The sequence below is a fragment of the Salvia splendens genome, chromosome 10, assembly GCF_004379255.2.
Source record: "Salvia splendens isolate huo1 chromosome 10, SspV2, whole genome shotgun sequence".
Lineage (NCBI taxonomy): Eukaryota > Viridiplantae > Streptophyta > Magnoliopsida > Lamiales > Lamiaceae > Salvia > Salvia splendens.
The window spans coordinates 19785190-19809165 of NC_056041.1; the positions used below are offsets into that span (position 1 = coordinate 19785190).

Sequence of the window (23976 nt, forward strand, 5' to 3'; positions counted from 1 at the left end):
AACGTAAACTAGCCTAGAAACCCGATTTCCCTCATTTCATTCCATTTCATTTCATTTCTTCCTCTCATTAATAAATTAAATCGAGGGTTTATTTTGATTTTGTAGGCTTGGTTCATGTCATCATGCTGCAATTAGTATTGAATGATGGTAGTATCAGTCTCACTTCTCTTCTGCAGATGTAGGTCATTTCACTCTCATGCAAATAAACACCACTTTTAGTTGGAATTGTTGATTGGTTGTCAATTCAGTGATTAATGTGCTTTTGATTTTAGATTTCATTATCTGTTGCTCAGATTCTTGACATTTTTTTGCTATTTTTATGTGAAAGTTGTGATCTTGTGCATTCCCTTCTCTCAATTTTGTGTATTCATAGCTTCAACACCAATAATGCAGTTGATCTGGTTTGTATTATTAGTATTCCTAGAAGAATTAGCAGTAGGAGAATCAGAGGTTGATGCACTTTTAGAACTCAAAAAGGGGATTCAGAAAGAGACCTTAACAAAAGATTTTGTTTCATGGGATTCCAACTCATTAGAATCAGATGGTTGCCCCAAGAACTGGTATGGCATCACCTGTAGCACTGGCCATGTCACTTCAATATCACTCAGCCATTTAGGCCTAGCCGGAGAATTCAGTTTTCTTACAGTTTCCCGTCTCCGGATGCTCCAAAATCTATCGCTATCCAACAATCACTTCACCGGAACTCTCACAAGAGATGTCGGTCTGCTTGAATCCCTACAGAATTTCGATCTTTCCAGCAATCTGTTTACTGGCTCACTCCCTCATCAGTTGACAAGTTTAACAAACTTGGCACTTGTTAATATCTCATTGAACAAAATGGAAGGGGAAATCCCCTCCGGTTTTGCCAATCGGAAGCAGCTCAAGTACTTAGATCTCCATTCTAATGCCTTTGTGGGTGATGTGATGAGCCTTTTGGGCCAGTTAGGAGGTAGCGTGGTGTATGTTGATCTCAGCTGCAATAGTTTCTCGGGGCTGTTGGATTTGGGCACTGCTGATCCTGATTTCATGTCGTTGGTTAGCCACCTCAATGTTAGTTGTAATAACTTGACAGGGGAGCTGTTCTTCCCTCATGATGGGATACCATACTTGGACAGCCTAGAGGTTCTTGATGCCAGTGGTAATCGTATAACTGGAAAAATACCTTCTTTCAGTCTTGTAGTTTCTCTCCGAGTTCTCAGACTTGGCGGCAACCAGTTGTCAGGATCATTGCCTGGGGGCCTCTTGCAAGGGAGCTCAATGGTCTTGTCTGAGTTGGACCTTAGCCATAACCAGCTTGAAGGTATGAAGATTTGTGGAATCATTCTTTCGGATGAAGATGAACGTTTACCATAATATGATGAGGTCAAGAAATTAGATAGCTTTGTTTTCCTTTACTTTTTTCATAAAGTTGAGTTGGATTTTTGTCATGAAAGTCACATCTAGAAAAGTGTTTCCAAAGAAAAGAAGCTTTTAGGGCCATTTATTACTAATCAGCATGATATAAGTTGTGTTTTATCTGAACTGTTTAAATATGCTTTTTTTGCAGGTCCTATTGAAAGTATAACATCTCTGAATCTAAGATATCTAAACTTATCCTCTAATAGCCTTTCTCGGCCCTTGCCTTTGAGGATTGCACATTGTGCTGTCATAGATCTCAGTAACAATATGTTCTCGGGGAACTTCTCGAGAGCTCAGAGTTGGGGAAACTATGTCGAAGTTATAGATTTAAGCTCCAATCACCTGACCGGATCCTTTCCTAATCAAACGTCTCGGTTCTTGAGGCTCACTTCATTCAGAATTTCCAACAACTCGTTGGAAGGCCTTCTTCCACCTGTGCTCGCCACATATCCTGAGCTGCGAGTGGTTGATTTTAGCTTCAACACGTTGAGTGGTTCACTTCCTAGCCTGTTTATCTCCACCAAACTGATTGACATCAACCTGTCCTGGAACAATTTTTCTGGGATGGTACCTACGGATGGACTGACCCCACAGAATTACAGCCTGCTATCTCTCGATCTATCGCACAATTCCTTTACAGGCCAACTGCCGCCTGAGTTGGGCAGGTTCAGTTCCATGGTGTATCTTAACCTGTCTAACAACCTTCTTGAAGGCGCCATCCCTGATGACCTCCCAAACACAATGACAGTATTCAACGTTTCTTACAATAATCTTTCTGGAGTTGTTCCTCAAAGCTTGCAGAGATTCCCATCTTCATCATTCCATCCTGGAAACATGTTGCTTGTTGTCCCAAATGAGGCTGCTTCGTCACCAAAAGGTGGCGACAGTGAGTTCTGCGATCAGAGCCGCCCTTATTGCAAGCCTTGTAGGTGGTGCGTTGGTGATAGCCATACTAACTGTGATGATTTATTGGAGAGTCCACCGTGAAAGAAACAAGTCGGCATCAACAGAAACTGGTGGGAAGAAAGGTATACATGCATACTGCTTGGGTATTCTCTAACCGTGACTTGTCACCATTCTCTTGAAACTGTATGTGATTTATAACTTGTTAAGTATTTTACAGTGTTATCTTCAACTGCAGTAGAATCGGGTACGCAGCAGCAAGCCAACTTATCCGCGCTGCAGCAGGGATTGAAGAATCTTGATAATCCAGAATCAACAAGGAAATCTGAATTGATGGCTTCTCCAGCAACAATGCCATCATCTGGTGACTCGTCGCCTGGAAAATTCCAGCAACTATCGGAGCATCCAAGTGCACTAAGGGTTTGTTCACCGGAAAAACTGGCAGGAGACCTCCATCTCTTTGACAGCTCCTTAAAGTTCAGCTCCGAGGAGCTATCATCCGCGCCTGCAGAGCCTGTGGGAATGAGCTGCCACGGGACACTCTACAAGGCCGTGCTTTCTTCAGGCCATGTCCTGGCAGTGAAACTGCTAAAAGAAGGAATAGCGAAAAGAAGAAAAGAGTTTGCTCGAGAAGCAAAGAAGCTTGGCAGTATACGGCATCCAAATTTGGTTTCTCTGCAGGGATTCTACTGGGGTCCAAAGGAGCATGAGAAGCTGATCATATCCAACTACGTCGATGCTCCTTGTTTGGCGCTCTATCTTCACGGTAAAAAAAAAAAAAAAAACTCTCCCTTTCATGAAAAATGCAGCTAAAATCTTGAATCTATAATGCGTTGTTTTACACTTTAGGAACAGCTCCCCAAACACTCCCTCCTCTGTCTCTCGACGAAAGGCTGAAGATCGCGATCAATGTGGCATGCTGCCTCACTCACCTCCACACAGCGAGTGCCATACCTCATGGCAACCTGAAATCCACCAACATCCTGATCGAACTTCCCAATAAAAACGCGGTCTTGACAGACTACAGCCTGCACCGGCTGCTGACAGCAGCGGGCACAGCTGAGCAGGTGCTGAACGCAGGCGCTCTAGGATACCTGCCACCGGAATTCACTAGCACGAGCAAACCTTGCCCCTCGATGAAGAGTGATGTATATGCTTTTGGTGTTATTCTGCTGGAACTCTTGACTGGGAGAAGCATTCCTGGCAACCCTGAAGTGGTTGATCTGGCGGAATGGGTGAGCTTCATGGCTGTGGAGATTCGGGCCGTTGAGTGCTTTGACTCGCATATTTTGGGAGCGGAGAACCGTCTCCCAAAAACTCTTGACGACATTCTTCATGTTGCTCTGAAATGCACCCTTCCGGCAGCTGAACGGCCCGACATGAAGATGGTTTTCGAAGAGCTTTCGTAGATGGTGGTGTCCTAGAGATCAGAGACATGGTTATGGTATGAAGTTGGATTGATCACAATTTGTTAGTAGTTGTGTAGCTGATATTCATTATTGAGTTGGGCTAAAGAGAATAAGTGAGATTAGCATTTAAGAGGGATCAAAATTTGGTCTTGTATATTGTTTCAAGACCATTCATTTCAGTTCGAAATGCATTGTACCCTTATATCAAAGCTCAATTATAAATTTATAATCACGTGTTCTTAATTTGTGTTATCCGTCGATTCAGCCACAAGAAATTATATTCAGCTCACGTGTATTGCTACAATGCAACCAATTGAAGAAAACTAATCTTTTGCTCAATCTAATACTACTATTGTAATTATGCATGTCACATATCGGAATTATTGATTTAGTCTACAAGGCTGCAACAACCCCTACCAAAACTACTGAAAAATCAACTTGAGAAAGTCAAGTCAAATCAAATCAAATCAAAACAAATGTGAATTTCGTTTCATACTCAAATTAATTTCATAATTGTGACTTTGTAATTGTATAAAACCACTCTCCTCTCAGGCAATTATCGCTCCTGCATGTATAACTTGTATTGATGACATAAAATATAAAAATATTGCACGAGGCCGGTCCGAAAGAATCAGTCATGGAAGGTGGATTAAATATTCGAAAAAAAAATCAATAAATGTATAATGATCTCGTAAGTCATGGTGCTTATGTTTGCATCAATACTTAACGTACATTTTCCCCCATATAATTAAATTAAATTAAACCACTTAAATCAATTTTATTATCTTATGTCATTTGGCAGTCCCCTACATGAAATCACGAAAGCATCGTTTTCAAGTAGTATTAATTTTGCTAGCTCATAACCAATCACAATTTTTCGTAGTATTTGATATTCATCTTTATATATCTATTATACATATACGAACACCAAAGATTATTAAATATACTACTCTTATCTTTTTGGGATAATAACTACAGGGACAGAATTTCAAAGTACTCCCATAGGGGATGTGATTATACTCTCTCCGTCCCATAAAAATATGGGTAGATGAGAAGACACGAGAATTAAGACAAAATTGATAAAGTAAGAGAGATAAGGAGAATGATATGGTAAAGTAAGAGAGAGGAAGAGAATGATAGTTAAAGTAGAGTCAGTGGATAGTGGGACCTATATTATTAAATTGATATTTACTTTCTAAAAATGGAATGCACATATTTTTTGGTACGAACAAAAATGGTAAGTGCACATATTTTTATGGGACGGAAGGAGTATGAGTTACTTATTCCATTCTCGAAGTTTTTAATTATATTATGTTCATAGTGCATTTTTTGTTGAATACACTGAAAAATTTAATTTTGAAATGTATAAATTCAACTAATATTATTTGATGCACGATTATTTTGCATTGATCTATTTTATTTTGCATGATTAGATTGCATTATATACTCTCTTCGTCCACGGAAAATAGAGCACATTTGTTAATTTTGGTTGTCCACGAAAAATAGAGCACATTTAAAAAGGAAAATTTTCAACAACTCATCTCTTACTTTTTCTCATTCTCTCTTACTAATAATATGGACCTCACATTCCACTAACACTACTTTTCTCTTACTTTTTTCCATTCTCTCTTACTTTACCAATTTCACATTAAAACTCGTGCCATTCACAATGTATCATATTTTTCGTGGACGAATGGAGTATCTTTTAATACGAATGATACTACTATACAATATCACTAAGGTTTTCCAAAAAAAAAAAGTGTGAAGAGGAAGAAAAAAACAAGTTGAGAAATTTGACAAAATCCAAGGTGAGACTTGACTTACTCTTCACTCAATATTGTATGTGAAAAATGTGACAGACTCCACTACCTCAGAACATAAATTAGTAAAAGAAATTTTCTTGATAATATCATCATATAAAGACTTGTTCTTCTCAATTAACCTATCAATTCAATTGTGAATCAAAAACCTTTTAATTAGCTTGTCAATCAATTTGGACATTATTATCCATCCAAATTCCCAGAGTGAAAGAGCTGCAGCCTTTCCTTCAATCCTCTCAGGAATTATTGCTCAAGATTTAAACAGGTGTGCATCTTTCAAATATCAAATATCAAATATCCTAGTATTATTTGTTTTACTCGTGATTCATTTGAACTTCTACAAATTAGTTAATCTCAAAGATGATTATGTTTTCAAGTTGCAAATTAACCATCCTCCATTATTTCATTTTCTTGTGAAAATTGTATATTGCTTCACTATAGCTCGATGTAATTCTAGCTGTGTTTATTCTTGTGCTCATATTAACTATGGTATATACTACTCCCTCCGTCCCAAGGAAGATGACCCCTTCCTTGGGCGTCACGGAGTTTTATGCAGTTTTATTCTGTGTGTTGAGTGAAGAAAGTAAAGTAAGAGAGAGAATAAAGTAGAGATAAAAGTGTTTTCATTTATAATAACGAGTCATCTTGGATATGATAAACCAAAAAGAAAAGTAGGTCATCTTTAGTGAGACGGAGGGAGTATATATAAAGTACACATGTTTACTTTAATTTTATTTATTTTTTGAAAACTAAGATTTTGGCTTCTTTGAAATGCATTTTATTATTTATTTTGTAATATGAGCAGATCATTTGTGTTCCTTTCTACATGTATTTTCTTTTTTCGCTATCTTATTTTGTTTACGTATTTCACAATGAAGGATCCAAGAAACCATTATACAGTGTTCCAAATACCATGTCATGGCCTCTAAAATATAGCCTGCAAATTTTCAAAAACAAATAAATTCATGTAATTTTTTAACAAAATAATTGAATTATTTAAAAATCAATTTTGGATTGTTTATATATTTAAATCAACTCAATTTATTTATTTATTTATCGGTTTTCTAAGGTATCACTCCTGAAGACAGTTAGAGGACTAATCTTACAATTAGAGGACTAATCTTCGTCCCAACGACCAATGTTCAGGATTAGCCACGACTCAATTTATTTTAGTGCAACATGAAACAAATTTTCAAACTTCACAAATTTATGAGCATATTTTTTAAAATAAATCTGAAATATACAATTATGAAAATACCTCTGAAGACTCATACTTCCTCCGTCCCACTTTAGAATTCCCGGTCACTTTATTTGATTTGCAATTGCAGTTCTCACCTTTGTTTGATTAGCAATTTTTAAATAAAGTTCTTCTGTAACATTATACTTTGTAATTTGAAGTAATTGATTTGACAATGTTTTTGAGTGAAGAAATGTGAAGTTATATTTTATGATCCCAAAAGAACTTTAGACATTAAACGTATGCTAAGATCCTTTGGTTCTTTAACTACAATAGCAAAGTTTTATGCAGTTGTAATAAATATTTTTCAAAACGGTGATTCTCAGAGCATCCACAACCGTGCTCTTGCCAGTGGCACGGTTGTGGGCCCGGGCGGTACTATTCATGCCTGCTCTCTGGCAAGAGCACAACACCCACAACTGTGCTCTTCCGCAAGGACAAGCACAATTAATTTAATATTCAATTAAACATAAACATTTCCATAATACTAAAATTCATTAAAAAATCACAATAAATATTACAAAATACAAATAAAATAAAAAAGACATAATTAAAATCTTAAAAATTAAAAATTACATAATTAAAATACTAAAAATTAAAAATTACATAATTATTGGCTAATATTACCCGAGGAAGACTACTCATCCGGCGGCAACAACCCCAATTATTTTTGGAGACCCACTATCATGCCCTCTTGCGTTTGAAGTTGCGTGGGGGTCATAGTTGACCTATCGGCCATATTAAGTTGGGCCAAAAGGGCCCACAACGAGTTGTTCGGGGGTGGAGGTGGAACATAGGGTGCGGGTTCGGGGGCGGGGGCCGATGGAGTCGCGGAGCGCCGGCGCTCGGCCGCCGCCTTCTTCCTTCCTTGCGGTCGGCGTTGGGAACCGCTTGGTCCGGCGTCGGGGCTACCCAAGTTAGCTCCGGCGAGTTGGCTAGCCACTTCTTCGGAGCCGGAGTCGGATAGGGATACCGACCTTGACCGTTTGGAGGAGCCGCTAGAGGAGGATGTTACGCCTCCCAGATACCTCGGGTGGAACCGCGTTTCCTGCCAAACGTTGAGGTACTTGAACGACTTACCGTTTATGGATTGGTATGTGCTCAGCGCCGCAGTGATGATGTCGACCTCGCTCCGGCCGCTCCCGGCATTCCGCGACTCCTGGAGGAAATAGCCATTGAACTTGCCAATTTCATCGTTGGCTCGGCCGATGCAGTTGCGCACCATACTCTCGTTGCGCTCGATCGTTCTCGGCGGCCGGTTTGCATTGTACCGGCGAGATACGCGCCACCAAAAGTGATCGCCCAATTGGTTCGTGCCAACCGCCGCATCTTCGGAGATTTTGAAGTACGCCTTGAACAATTTATCCATCTCCGCCGGCGTGTACGGTGTGCGGACACCGCTGCCGCGAGTAGGAGCTTGCGGAGGTTGGGAGGGGGCGGTCGGCCTAGGCTCCGGTGTCCACCAGTATCGTCCTTCGGAGGCACCTTGGTCGTCGATTGGGTATGGACGGTAGCCACCCGGAACGGCCGAATATTCCGTTTCCGGACTAGGAAACGGTTGTGAACCGAACCATTCGGGGTTCCAACCGTGGGAGCCCGTAGGGTTATCGCCTTGGCCGGACATAGTGATGTTGTAGGGTATGAGAGAATGAAGATGAAAATGGATATGAGAGATTGAAGATGAGAATGGAGATGAGAGAATGATGATGAGAATTGTGTAGTTTGATGTAAATTTTTGGGAGTGAAATTGAGGGTATTTATAGATGAAAGTGTGTATTTTTGGAGTAAAAAAATAAAAAAAAAATTAAAAAGTGGGAAAAAACGGTTATAAACGGATATAATTTTTTTGGGAAGTGAATTTTTTTTTTATCGGTTTTTTTAATTAAAACCACTTTTTTAAAAAAAAATTATTTAAACCCAACGGCTATGCCGTTGACGAATGAGGGCACGCCACGTCAGCTTCTCGCTGGCACGGCGCTGCTCGATGCATCGCCACCGTTGCGGATGGCGGGTGGCGTCCGTGCCAGCGGCGCGGACGGCGGTGGCGAGCTACGCCACCGTTGCGGATGCTCTAAAAAATCTACAACTCGCATATTCACGTCTCTAATAAATTAATAATGCAAATAATCCGTTGCCAAACATTTAATACCACATAAGTTTCATCTATAAAAAAAATCTACCCTATAATCAAGGCTATTTGTTCAACATAGAAAAGAGAGAAAAAATGAAGAAATTAAATTAGAGAAACGAAACAGGTGTTTAATTCAAAAACAATACGCGCTTACGCGTTTCACATTACACACAAATCACACTCTTCTTCTTCTTCTTCTTCAAAAACACACACAACACACATTAGCTGAGCAAATTCTCCTTCATCTCTCTCTCTCTATTCATATAGATATATACTGTAAAGTGTAAAATTGCTTATATTCTGATTGCAATTTGCAAAATTGCAAGTACAGTGCTCGAGAATGACTGACGCACGGGTTCATCCGGCGACCGCCGACGCTCTGTCTTCTTCATCCGCAGCGACCTCCACCAAGGACTCCGGCGAGTATCCTGTACCTCCAAATCCTCTTCCGGCGAAACCGGTGCCTCCGCCTGCCACTTACGTCGTCCAGATCCCGAGAGAGCAGATCCTCCGCTATCCGCCGCCGGAGAACGCCAGGAAGTTCGAAGCACTCACGCGCCGCGGAAAGAGCGGGAGGAGCTGCTGCCGCCGCTGCTGCTGCTTCACTATCTCCGCACTCGCTCTACTCGTAATCGCCGCCGCGATATCCGCCGGAGTGCTCTACCTCGTCTTCAGATTCAAATTGCCGAAATACGCGGTCAGTAGCCTCGCGATCAAGGGGATGAATCTGACGACCGCGGCGCCGATCTCGCCGGAATTCGACGTCACCGTCAGGGCGGAAAACCCTAACGGCAAGGTCGGCATCTATTATTTGCAAGGCAGCGAAATTAACGTGTTCTACGAAGACGTTAAGCTGAGTAACGGCGTTTGGCCGGCGTTTTACCAGCCGAAGAAAAACGTAACGGAGATGCGGCCGGCGCTAACGGGATCGGGGGTTATTTTAGGGGGCACCGTTAAGGAGTCGTTAAGAAACCAGCAGAGCCAAGGGAATATTCCGTTTGTAGTGAGAGCAAAGGTGCCGGTTAAAATTAAAGTGGGGTCCGTTAAGACTTGGAAAATTACCGTTAAGGCGAAATGTGACGTGGCGGTGGATGGATTGAGCGACAAGGCTAGAATTGTGTCAAATGACTGTGATTATAGTGTGAGATTATGGTAGCCAATTTTTGATTTTGTGATTGCAGATTAATTATTACACTCCCAAATTATACAAGGGATTTATTTATTTTTGTTATAGTAAAAACAATGGTGTGATGTGTATACTGTCTGAATATGTTTTGTTAAAGAATAATTTGTTTAGAATCAAACATAAATCATACGTTGAAAAGTGGATTCATGACCGTTGATTGATGAATTCTGAAGTGGGGATATCCGTTTTCCAACTGTCAATGTTTTCATAGGTTGCACTTGAGATTATAATCCAGTTTATTGATAACGAGTATCTAATTTTACTGTAACTCTAATTTTACTTATAATAAGGGTGTGATTGGTAGGGGTAAAACCCATAAAAGGCCGAAAAAAAGGTATTGTGCGACCTCCTTCTCCCACGGTTGTTACCTCTTGAATTTTTCAGAGGACCCGACACAAAATTGACGGATTTCAGCAATGTTGACATAACTATCTACTATTGTGGCAAAACACTGTCTCAAGAATTTTGTGGTATAATGTTTTTCTCTACTTTGCCGAAAATCTGAGAGCAAGCTTTATACCTAATTTGCCCTCCAATTTTTCTGCCACTACTCAGCCCTCTGACCCTCAAAACCCCTGCCTCCGACCCCACGGCAGCCTTCTCCAGGGAAGAGGAGCAAAGAAGACAGTGAAACTAAAATTTAGAGAATCAATTTGGTGAAGAAGAGAAGCAGATAAGATTTCGATAGGAAATTTGGAACAAAGAAAAAGGAGAGCTGAGAAGTTTACGGAAGAGAAGTTTGGGAAGAAGATGCGTCGGTATTTTAACTTATTCGATTCAACCTTCATTCTGTATTTTGATATTTGGGCTTAAAAAATGAGAAAGTGGGGATTTGGGTTGTGCATATTCAGAGCATCCACAATAGTGGACGAGCGACCGGTGAGCCGCTCGTCTGTCGTGCTCGTCCACTATTGCGACCGGGGAGCGGTCGACGGACGTGCCAGACGGATGACCCCTCGTCCGTCGGGTAATGCGCTCGTCCGTTGCGCTGTCCGTAGGCTCGTCCGCTATTGTGGGCACCCAAAGGACGAGCGCACGGACGAGAGCATTTTTCCATTTAAAAAAAAAACTCTATATATACAACTCGTTTCGGTGCATTTTCATTCGCATTACTTGTATTAACGAGTTTCTCTTCTTTCACTCTATATTTCTCGACATCCAGAAATGGCTAATGGTAGTGGTGCGGATGATAGTGGTAGTGGTGCGGGTGGCAGTGGCTGGGATAGTGAAGCAGCGCGGCAAATCCGCGAACAGATATAGGCCTATACATCCGCTGAGATTAATCGCCTGATGAGGGATGTCATGCAGCAGCAGCAGCCGGCGGTACCTCGCCCAATCCAACATCGAGATGTAGTACACTGCGACCACGTCGCTGCACACCAACGGTTGTTTGACGACTACTTCGCTGAGCAGCCGCGGTTTTGGGACAACGTCTTCCGGCGACATTTTAGGATGCACCGGGATCTATTTATGCGTATCGTGAACGCTTTAGAGTATCGGTACAAGTACTTCTGATTCAGGGAGGATGCGAGTGGCAGACCCAGTCACTCGCCTATACAGAAGTGCACTGCTGCAATTAAGCAGTTGGCTTATAGAGGCGCGGCCGAGATGTTCGACAAGTACCTCCACATCGGTGAGACGACTGCCCGCGACTGTCTCAAGTATTTTTGTCAGGGCGTCATTCAAATATTCAGGGAGAGGTACCTGCGGAAGCCTACCCCCAAAGACTGACAGGCTCTGATGGACATGCACGGGAATCAGCACGGGTTTCCGGGAATGTTGGGCAGCATAGATTGCATACATTGGGAGTGGAAGAACTGTCCCACCGCCTGGAAGGGGAGGAACTACACGATCGGCTTCAAAGGCAAGAATCTCACGATGATCCTCGAAGTCGTAGCTGACTACCGGCTGTGGATTTGGCATGCATATTTTGGGGTAGCCGGGTCAAACAACGACATCAATGTCGTCCAGTCTTCGCCCCTTTTCAACGAGCAATACATGGGCGCCGGTCCGGCCATCAGTTTTGTCGCCAACGGCAACCAGCATCATATGGGCTACTATTTGGCGGACGGGATATACCCTAGGAGGCCCGTCTTTGTGAAGACGATCATATGTCCACTCGAAGAAAAGAAGGTCTACTTTGCGAGTCGACAGGAGGCAGCGCGCAAGGATGTAGAGCGGACATTTGGTGTGCTCCAGGCTCGATGGGCGGCGGTGAAGGGTCCAACCCATTTGTGGTATGACGACTGCATTGCTGATATCATGTACGCGTGTATTATCATGCACAACATGATCGTCGAACAAGAAGGTCCAGAACTGACTGATTGGACCAATGAAGATGACGTCGGGCCAAGCCACGGCGTGGCCACCGCCAGTGTACGAATGGGGATACCTCATGATGACGTCGGACGGCTCCTAGTACATGCCAACATGCGCCAACAAGAAGCCCATATTCGACTCCAGCAGGATATAATTGAAGAGTTGTGGACGCAGATGGGTGCAAGTTGATATTAATGTAATTTCTTGAAATTGTTTTTTTTTAATTGTACTTTTTTGAATGTTTTTAATTTAATGAAATTATGATTGCATTTTCTCCGTATTCGTGTTGAAATTTTAATTTCGTATTTAAATTCCGTATATAAAATGTGAATTTGTTTGTTGGGAAGTACTAGTGCTTGTCCTAGTGCTAGTCCACTATTGTACGGTGGGAAGTTCTGGTGATGTGGCAGTGGGGTGGGAAGTCCTAGTGACGTGACAGAAGGTGTTTTTGGGAAGTACGAGTGCTAGTCCGTGGGGAAGTTCTTCCTATTGTGGATGCTCTCATAAATGATTTTGCTTGTTGTCAAGAATGATGGAGGGTGTTGCTGTCATTTCCTTCCCAAAAGTAAGGTCATTTTAGTCATCACATAATGTAATAGTACAATGTTGGCCTACAACATGTGAATCATACCAAGCAATGGAGTAGGTGTATAAGCATCTTCTACCAAACAACAATTTACAAAGAATTGCTATCCCTAATTATGGAAAAAACGTGTTATCTGTAAACTCAATAAAACATTTTCAGCGAACCAATCACACCCTAAAAGTAAAGTTTTTAAAGTAGTATTTTCATAATAGTCAGCATATTTGTATAAATGATCGTTTGATTCTATAAAATAATAGTACTTCCTCTGTGCTCATTACATGTATCATTTTTCATTTTAATTTATTCCTTATTAACTTTCCCACTTCATTTTCACTGCCTTTGATGATGGTAAGTCGACGTTCCACTTAACTCATTTTACTCACTTTTTATTAAATATATTAATACATTTTTTAAATTTTATGTTGAGTCAAAATGAAACATATATTAGGAGAATGATGGAGTATTGACTTAATAAATCCGTCATTGATAATTAGTCATAGATATCTACATTCATTAGACAAGTATATCGGACCATATTAAAATATCTGAACACAACTTTTATTTCTTCTTTCTAAAAATGACATCTTTGTAAATTAATCAAAGTCCTTGCATCCTAAAACCATAGAAATAAAAAAAATGGTATAGAAATAAAAACAGGAGTTTCAAATTAAATGAATTTTCTTATGTTATGGACGATGAATAGACTCAATTTTCTTTTGAGGAGTACCTATGCAAGCCCTAGCGCGGGTCAACTCCGACCTAGACTAGGGTTTGACCAGGCCCAACCCGATTCTCAATATCGAGTCAATGCCCTTAGCCAAAATCATTTTTTTTACAAAACAATATAGAGATTACCTGTAATTTAATTTGAGTTTTATTTTGTACTTTGGTATCTTAGTTGTAAACTTTTTTTGTAATTAAATCAATTTTAAGCAAATATATTTTAAATTTATTATTTATTTTAATTTTATATTATGTCACATTAATTTATTAAAACATAAAATAAAAAATCGAACCATAGGTTTTGAGCCTAAACTAGCAAAAATTAACTAAAAATCATCAGATTTGAACTGAAACCATAACCATCTCTGTGAATTTAAAACCAGTCGAGCCAGTTCCGGTTTCAATTTTGGTGGAACGGAACCGACTATATTTGGCCCGGGGCTAAACCAATTCAAATAAATAAATGGACAAAATAACACAAGTAACTGTCCAACACATTTGAATTTGATCCACCCTTCTTGGAACCTTGTTTTATGATATCAAGGTGACAAAAAAAGCTACCTCATTTTTTTACTAGTTATGAATGCAATTCAATACACCAAATCAGATATAATGAATAACAAATATTCCAAACTAACCAAGTCCGGTTGAGCTTTGGTGAAAAATCTCTATTCAAACTATGCAGTTTATTGGATAACCACATGTACAGATGCCCCCTGTAGTTTCTATATCTCTGTGTGAAATTCTTTATTTTTTTCAATTTAAACATTATTATCCTATCAATTGCAAAATCTTAAGCTGAGAAACTAGGACCAATGACTATAACTGTTGTGACTTGAATTGTTCATAGTTATTCTTAGCTTCCTGGATTGCCTTTTGTAGTTCGGAGAACATCCGCTCTGATGACTCAGCAAAGTTGTTCAGCTGCCCGAGAAATCCAGCCAAGCTCGTCCTGAAACTATCTAGAGCAGGTGTCCGGTCTTGCGAGATTTCGTCTCCCAGTATTGTAGTAGTAGTAGTAGTAGTAGTAGTACTCGCGGCCTTCCCCTGGCTCTTCTCTTGATGAGGGAGAAAGTGCGCTACTTCCACCTCCAAGTCCTTGATGGAATCGACAACTCCTTTAGCAGGGAGTTTGTCGAACATCTCCAACCAAGCACCGCATATCATGTATATTGGCGGCCCCATGTTCTGGATGGGTGGGGGTCTCATCCTTTTGTTCCTCTTGGAAGTATTCTGTGGAAGCAAAACACACTTGAAGAGCCACTTGTTGATGGATTCCACGTAGAGTTTCTGCGCGTTGATCCATTTCGTGAAGATGGATGACAGATAGCTTAGTTCATTCTTGAGATGGATAGTGATCTGTTTCCGCGAATCCGACTGTATAATGATTTTCATGCTCCCGGGCATTTGAGATACCGATATTGTATGAAGTTGAAGCTTGTGGCATTCCAACATCATCTCCCACATCTTCCTTAATCTGTGGTTTGCAACAAGAGACAATCATATAAATAACCACTGTATCATAGATTCAATGTTCTACACAAAAATGCATAATGTTGAAAACAAAAAAGTACAAATAAATATTCAAGTGCATAAAATTATGTATACATTTGAATTGTTTAACATTATGCAATTTCAAGTTAGGTGCATACCCCTCAATTAGTTCCTCGAGTTGCGGCTGAAGCTCTCTATCTCTAATTTCTTCGATCTTCTTTGAGATGGAAGCAATTCTCTGAACAGCAACTCTAATTCTCGAGTGCAGTCCTTTGACTGCAGCTCGCGTCTTGTCGGTATTCTCTCCTTGTGATTCTTGTTGTCGCAGAAGTCTGCATTTCTGATCAAAATTACTCTTAAGGATCTGACCAGCCTGAAAGAGGAGGAGACCTTCTATCAGATGACGTAACTAAGGCAAATACCGATAAATATGGATGCATACCAAAACCAATTTATTTTAACAAATCAACTACAAGCAAAAATACAAATAAAATCTACTGGATGACAGAAGAAAATGGATTAATTCATGCTCAGCCAATGCCAACATAACTCTTACGCTATAATCATTCAAGAGAATGCTTTGATCGCACAAACTAAAGATGCAGCGTCATTATTATTTCACGAGTTGAGTGATTGACAAATTAAATTTCAATGTGAAATTAGTTCACACAATGAAAAATAAAATTTTCCTTCTTGCTTCTAGCCTTCTACACACGAGAGGAATCTTCTAGTAAAGTCATAGGAGCACACGAAGGGGATGCTTTGAGCTAAAAGGGGAATCTTCTAGTAAAGTCCTGACAAAAAACTCTACAATGTTATTATATTTGTCATAGGAGCAAGCAATATCACAAGTCATAACCAAATCCTAAAACAGGAACCTATGAATTCAATAATTAAGAAAAACGACTTACACATGCATCAAAAAGATAAGATTTAGAGATATTGCTCATGAAAAAAGTTCAAAAAAAAAATTGTATAGGTGAGAGATTTAAGCTGAAGCAATCCACTTACTAGAATAATCATTTTAAGATTGATAGTATCACTAATGAATATCCACTCAGTACTTACCTTAACTTCGTCATAAAGCTTCTTCTCCCATGCATAAAGCCTATCCAAGGTTGATGCATGGCTTCCAGAGACCATACAGAAGTTGTCAAAGAGATTCTTACCAAGATCTTCAGCACCATCCCTGGAATTCACACCAAGAAGATTCCGAGATGAAGCGGACCGAGATGATGTTGTGCGATGCCAAGTCAAGTACTTGACAGATTCTTGAGGCGGCTCTACATAGAAAACAGAAATAACTTAAGGAACCATTTCTCGTTGCAACAATAGCACAAACAAAAGGTTAAACCATTAGACATAGAGAGACTAGAGAACACTTGAAATGCAAAGTGCTCTTTTTACAAAAATTTTGCTTGTTTCCTTTATTAACTTCATAGCTTAATTAGAGTATCACAACAATATGAAAACTCTTTTCTAACATGTCCCATAAAATGGAGCAGCTGAGCTCTAAACAAAGAAAACTAGGTCCGACATTTTAACTTGTTACCCCTGTTCTCCATTCCGCAAATAACAAAATCATACATTACTGACTGCTGTATGCCTCATGATACATATCAAAGTTAGTACTTCCACAACTTAAACTTCATGAAAACCAAGTTAAACTTAACAGTCTGTTGGTAGCATACAGAAGGTAGATAATCTGATATGCTCTATTCTTTCATTATTAAATATTCTTTGCTCAGGCCTAAATTGATGGGATGGTATTCATCCATTTGATATAGGCTGTTCTTAAGCCGAGGAGAAGATTTAGGAGGGAGACAAACTGCTATAATATAGAGTAAGGTAGAGAAACATACCTTGTGGAATCTGACTTGGATCATCCCCACAGGAAAAACAAGATTTCATTAATGATGAGGTAGCTGATCCACCTGCCACAAAAGAATTCACCCAAGTTCGCGCTTTTACCATTACAAGATGGAATAATGAAACGAACACAGTGTTTATAATTTCTATTTTATTAGATATATGCCACTCAAACTTGCAGCAGCTTAAGAACTCAAGCTTGCTTTTTTTATTACTTTATAAAAATAATATTCTGCCACAGCACAAGAAACTAAAAGCTCTCCAACAAATATTATTAGACATCCCACTTAATAAATTCCCAAGCTAAATTTTCTAAAGAATGTATTTGCAGCATGCATAAAAAAATACTCACGCACAAAGCTTACCTTGTTTTCCATGAATAACTGGTCGGAAATGGAATTTATTTGCTTCAAGCATCTTTGGAACTTCTTTTCCTGATTCAGATGCTTTAGCAAAGAGCTGATCAATAGTTTTCATGCTCGAAAGAAAGTCCTTTGGTACAACTTGATCTTCGACTTCGGTTTGTTTCACTGGTGTTATCTTGACATCATCCAAATGCACAAATCTGGAAGATGCAGCTCGTAGAGGGGACAAATCAGGTGAGTTGTTATTGTTCTTCCCATTCATTAACTTGATTTCTGATATTTCTGATGGCTGAGGTGGTGAAACTCCATTGACAGTAGCGTCTCTTGTTCCCTTTACATTTTCAGCACTTGATAACATGGTTTCCGATACTCTATTTTCAGAAGGTATGGAAGACGAATCTTCATTGGCAAGATTCTCAATAGACCTGTTCACATTTTTGAAACTTCGAACAAGGGTAGCAGTGGTGGGCTCATCAAATTCATCATCTGATATCTGTGAATCTTCTATTCCATCAGATGATAATTTATCTTCTGTATTATCTATTCCACGAGCCCCTCCCTCTACCCTTTGATGCCTTATCTCATCATCAAATCCATGGCCCTCTTGTGTAGGTAAATGCTGATCGATTGGATGAAATAGACCAAAATAATCCCAAGGAGAATTTTCAGTTGCTTCAGCAGTTTCAAAAGGCGATGCTTCTGGTGTTTCCGTGGAGCGAGGGGTGGTAGTAGGAGTCGTAGAAGAAACCGACACTGCAATAGGCACGGGAGGCTTTTCTTCAACTTTTGTAGAAAACGAGCTTCTAAATTTCATATGATGAGATTGGAACTGAGTCGAAACAGGAGTGGAAGAAGGTGGCGAAAGATTTCCGATTGCATCAACATTTTGCGATAAAGACCGGGAGGAAAACGATAATCGAGAAATAGACTTCAAAGAATGGGGCTCCGGAGTTGCACACGTTGAAGAATGTGCTAAAGTCTCGAATTGAGAATCGAATTCCACAAATCTCCTCAAAGCTGATCCTACAATTTTCAGTTCCTCGATATATCCTATATGAGCAGCTGCAAGAGAACATCTGCCGTTAAGTGCCTGTTTGATGAATTTCTTTCTCGACCGGCATAGCTGCAGACTCTTGTCTTCTTCCAATCTAGAATTTGAGGCTCCCATTAACCTAAAACAGTCTGTAGCCAAATCAGCATAAAAACTTCTTCTTTTTTAGATGAGCCGTCCTAAGAGTAAACATTTAACATCTGTTAGATTAACACTCACACCAAACACTATTCGATTTGTTACTATACGCATAACATGGTTTTAATGAATAATCACCGACGATTATAATCAAAGAAATCATCTACAATATTACAGAACATCCGCACTGCCACTCTGATTCAAAATAGTACTCCATTTCAGATCTAGTTGACTATTGAAGAATGTTTCTTTTAAATCACTTTATGATTTTCAAAAAATTATTCTGTTTCATCAATGCACAACAATGGCTGATAATACAAGAGTAGCATACTTACATGACAAGCTTAATCTAGACTAAGAAAAACACATACTTTGAATATAACACAAATCATAAATTCAGTATCCGAGTATCATCTCATGGGGAAAAAGGAAAAAGGATTCATTATATAGCCATCAATTTCCAGATAAAAGAAATACCACTAGAAAACAGCTAGTAAAAACTAAAGCAACAACATCAAGAGCAATATGATCAACATCTCCAACTTTGGCCTAAAGCATATGAAATCAGAGAAACCACATACCATAAATCTAATCTATCCCAGTAATTTCAATTGCAATCGCCCCTAATATCCCTCTGATTCCAAAACTTGTAACCAAAATCAAACAAGACCAAAGGCCTCGATCAAAAGATCAGCTATCACATCCAACTGGAAAACACAAACAAAAGCATCTGACCCAAAAATGAAAACACCACGCTTTAAACTGGCAAGTGATTCAATTCAAGCTACCAAAACCATCAACCACAAATCAGACAACACCAATTCATACCAGAAAATACAAAAGATCCAACCTTTAATAAAATACACAAGCCGATTGGGATTGAAAATCCACCACAAGTAAATCCCACAACAACCAACCCTCACTGAGAAGAACCCACAACAGGAAAAACCAAGAAATCCCACAAAATCAAAGTAAAAAAACTAAGCAATCACGCGTATCCCATTTCTTTACCTGAGAATTGTGAAGTGGGTGGCGATTGGGATTGCGAAAGAGAGGCCCTTTTAGCCTTTTAGGGATCGTGTGCAGGAGAGTGACAGCTGACAAGAGTCCAAATCAGGGGCTAAGTTTGCATGCAATGGCCATCGAAAGGGGGTTTGTGAAGAGGCGTGGACCCCCGCTGACTTAGCACAAACAATGGAATGGAATAATATTATTCTCAGTTAAAGATTAAATCTTGATGCCTTATTATTTCCTTTTTTCTTTAATTAATGGTGTGCGTGGAAAAAGTTGTCATTGGGATTGGGAGAAGGAAAATGGGATTGAAAAGCAAGTAAATTCCTTCACAACATATATAGTCGGTTTATTTTTAAATTATTCTAATTTAAATTATATACTTATATAATTATATTCTATACTATCAATTGTTTTTAAATTTGAATATGATTAGTGACCTATAAGTTTGAACTTATCAGATTATTTAACATAGACTTCCTTAGCAGCAATTACAAGTCTATTTTACATTGAAAAACTTAAGGACGAGGACAACTTTAGCTTCTTTTGTCTTTAACCAAAAAAAATTGCAATATTATTGCGTATATAAGTTGGCCTAACGATAGAATGGTTAATGATGGGGTGCGTACTAAACAAGCCCAACAGCAATGACGGCCCATCAGCCCAAAGCCCAAGGAAGAGTATGAGTTCGGCATTACCAAAGAGTTCGGCCTCAGCCTACAGCTCGGTAAAAGCCAACCTATCAAGCTCTGCTCTCAGGTCGGCATCAAGCTCTACTCTCAGATCGGCAACCAAAGCAGGAGTATGAGTTCGGCATTACCAAAGAGTTCGGCCTCAGCCTACAGCTCGGTAAAAGCCATCCTATCAAGCTCTGCTCTCAGGTCGGCATCAAGCTCTACTCTCAGATCGGCAACCAAAGCAGTTCGGTCTCAGTATTCGACCGAACAAGGAGTTAGTGGACCCATACAGGATGTCCAACACACCCACTACCACGTGGTGTCAACTCAGGCCACGATCGTAGGCCATGACCTACGCTACATCCACGATCTTAGGCCATGACCTACACGACATCCACGACTTAGGGTGGTGATGCAAGCCACGATCTTAGTTCAAGATATAAATAGAACTTAGATCAGATAGAAGAGGGTTAAGCTCTCTAGAGATAAAATAGCAAATAGCAAGTTTGTATTTGTAAGCTGTAGAAAACAGATCAAGCAATACAATCTTGCCCTCCCTTCTTCCCGTGGACGTAGATTTACTTCAGTAAATCGAACCACGTAAATTCTTTGTGTCGTAGTTTTCATTCTCTACCAGCAATTACTAACATCAGAAATTCGCGGATCCATCACTGGCGCCGTCTGTGGGAAGCAGAGAACAAAATTTGTGATAAAGCGAATTTTTGATCCATTTTTTTCCACCCAAAAAATGCATACCAGATCGCAGAGTACCCGTATTCCTGCCCGTGAGAACCAGGAGGAAGCCAATCCATCCCATAGGTCTGGAAAACAGCCTAGGGATAAATCCACCACCAGTTCTCATGGCGAAGGAACAGGCCGCTCCAAAAATCGTCCCACTGAGTCTTCCCAGCAGCCTGATTTGAATGAGGCTGTCAAGCTGTTCTTGGCTGAGAAGCAGGATGAGTTCTTAGCCTTCCTGCAAAAGAGCCAAGAGCCGAAGACGAAAGCGGAGGATTCTCCTTCCTCATCCAGACATGAAAGTCACTACCGCAGTAGTGCCGTGTCTTCCAGGAAGAAGAATCCTCAACCCCGACATATTCCTGCTCTTCCTCGGTACCGGAATCACAGGAGAACTCAATCTCCTCCATACCGACGAGATATCGGATTCGCCGTGTACGGAGCACTGAAGACTCCGTTCTCGGACGACATCACCCGAACTCCCCTACCACAGAACTACCGAACTCCGTCGATGACTTACGACGGGCTCGTGGACCCTCACGATTTCTTGGGGCGCTATCAGTATAACATGGCGAACCAGGGTCTCAACGAGGTCCACATGTGCAAGCTGTTTCCCGAGCTGCTCATCGGGAACGCGAGAAGGTGGTTCGATAGCCTCCCCCAGGGCAGCATCAGATCTTACCGAGATCTAATGGATGCCTTCCACAGGAGGTTCTTTCAGAAAGCGGAAGCCCGAATCACTTCGGCTCAGCTGCTTTCCATTCGTCAAGGTCGCGACGAAAAAATCAGCGACTTTATGACAAGATTCCACAAGGAATGCCTGCAAGTAGACGATCTCAACGATCTGCTTGTCATCTCGGCATTCCAAAATGGAATCCTGCCCGGAGCTCTCTACAGGAAGCTCGTTGAGTGCGGTCCGCAGACAGCTCAGGAAATGTGGGACATTGCGGACCAGTACTCCCGGGCCGATGAGGCAGACCGTCGCAAACGGTCGTTAGACAGCTCATCGTCCCGAGGAGACAGGAGGAAGCCCGATCATAGCGATCAGGGACATCCTCGCCGAACTCCTTTTGGCGATCAGGGACATCCTCGCCGAACTCCTTTTGAAAGGATTCAAAGGACTCCGGTGCAAGACAGATTGGGACCCCCGTCTCAATCCCGAGAAGCCGCCCGCTCAGTTCGTACCGCTGAACAAGCCGAGAGCGGAAATTTTCGAACTACACTCTGACCTGTTCGAAAAGCCAAAGCGGATGACGAAATCTGCCGCGCGCCGACCCCAGGATAACTACTGCTCCTACCATCAAGACCACGGTCACGATACCGAGGAGTGCAGAAACTTGGCTGCAGGTATCGATGTTCTTGTGAGGGCAGGGACATTGAAAAAATACCAAAGCAAGCAGTCAAAGAAGAATAAGAAGCAGAGAGGTGCGAACTGCGCTCCTCAGGATCCGAAAAGGCAGCCGGATCCCGAAGACGATGACGAGCCGCAATATGATGGAGTAATCCTGACTATTGACGCTCTCCCTGCCGGGAAGACCAAGTCGTCCCTGAAGTCAGAGCGCAGAGGCTCCAATCGAGAAGAGCCAACGCATAAAAGGCTGAAGCAGGACGAAGTGATTACGTTCTCGGATGCTGATCCCGTCCCGGCCATCTCTCCTCACCAAGACGCCATTGTCATCCAAGCCGGAGTGGCAAACAAACTGATCCACAGGGTGTTTGTGGATACAGGAGCGTCAGTCAGCATTCTTTTTAAAGAGTGCTTCGACAAACTAGAAGTGGACCCAGCTCGGCTCAGCCCGGCTCCGCTTCCCCTGAAGAGCTTCGCCCAGGAGGACACCCGCCCTGAAGGTATTATCAGCCTTCCGATCACGGTGGGGAAAGCGCCTACTAGCTCCAGTACGATGATTGAGTTTTTCGTGGTGAAAGCTCGGTCCCCGTACAACGTCATCCTGGGAAGAGACTGGCTCAACACAGTTCGGGCCATTTGCTCCACTTATCACCTCACCATCAAGATCCCTACTAAAGGAGGGATAGCGGTCATCCGAGGTGACCAAAAGAGAGCAAAGGAATGTCTGCAAATTGCGCTTAGAAGTGCCGAGCAGTCAGATCGGCACCACCAAGCATAGCAATCACAGCAGCCGGAGTCAGAGGCAATGACCGAAGTCATACCGGAGCCGAATTCGATGACAGTTCAGCTGTACGAAGACGATCCATCCAGAACGGTTAAGATCGGCTTCGCGGGAACGCCTCTACTTCGGGAAAAAACCATCCAGCTCCTCAAGGAGTACAAAGACGTCTTTGCATGGTCTCCGTTGGACATGACCGGAGTGCCCCCCGAGGTAATCACTCATCGTTTAAATATTGATCCTTCGGTCCGGCCGATAAAACAGAAGCAAAGACTCTTTGCGGCAGAACGAAGTCAAGTCATCCATGACGAAGTCCGTCAATTATTGAAGGCGGATGTGTTATTCGAAGTGAAGTATCCTTCGTGGGTGGCCAATCCTGTCATGATCAAGAAAAAGGAAGGAGGATGGCGGATGTGCATAGATTTCACCGATCTAAATAAGCACTGTCCCAAAGATTGCTATCCCCTTCCGAACATAGATAAAAAAGTAGAAGCTCTGATAGGCTTTGAAATTTTTTGTTTTCTTGATCTATACAAAGGATACCATCAGGTTTTAATGGATGAGATTGACGCTTCAAAAACGGCCTTCATTACTGATTTCGGCATTTTCGCTTATAAAAAGATGCCATTCGGTTTAAAGAATGCCGGAGCCACTTATCAAAGGATGGTAGACAAGCTTTTTCGGCACCTGATTGGAAAGGAGGTCGAAGTGTATGTTGACGATATAGTCGTCAAGAGCAAAAGCACCTCGGAGTACGAGCACAACCTCAAGTCCACTCTCAACGTGCTCAAGAAA

At 41.3% G+C, this 23976-nt stretch overlaps 2 protein-coding genes and 1 pseudogene across 6 annotated transcripts; 2 read left to right on the top strand and 1 right to left on the bottom strand.

Moving 5' to 3' along the window:
• The first annotated feature begins 387 nt into the window (after positions 1-387).
• On the top strand, positions 388-3931 carry LOC121750660 (annotated as a pseudogene).
• Positions 3932-9007: 5076 nt separating this feature from the next.
• LOC121753171 (NDR1/HIN1-like protein 13) lies at positions 9008-10138 on the top strand. Its single transcript, XM_042148371.1, has one exon. It carries the CDS (start codon positions 9239-9241, stop codon positions 10052-10054), a length of 816 nt encoding a protein of 271 aa, XP_042004305.1. The 5' UTR covers positions 9008-9238; the 3' UTR covers positions 10055-10138.
• A 4221-nt stretch (positions 10139-14359) lies between these two features.
• On the bottom strand, positions 14360-19816 carry LOC121752290 (nitrate regulatory gene2 protein-like). Of its 5 annotated transcripts, none has more exons than XM_042147281.1 (6): positions 19641-19816; positions 17441-18612; positions 17069-17140; positions 16275-16489; positions 15365-15579; positions 14360-15189 (listed from the first exon to the last, which is right to left on the bottom strand). In XM_042147281.1, exons 2-6 carry the CDS (start codon positions 18606-18608, stop codon positions 14532-14534), a joined length of 2328 nt encoding a protein of 775 aa, XP_042003215.1. In that variant the 5' UTR covers positions 18609-18612; positions 19641-19816; the 3' UTR covers positions 14360-14531. The 5 variants fall into 5 exon arrangements, with proteins under 5 accessions (XP_042003215.1, XP_042003212.1, XP_042003211.1 ...); XM_042147278.1 differs by having other exon boundaries at positions 17441-18622; XM_042147277.1 differs by having other exon boundaries at positions 17441-18670.
• Positions 19817-23976: the final 4160 nt, after the last annotated feature.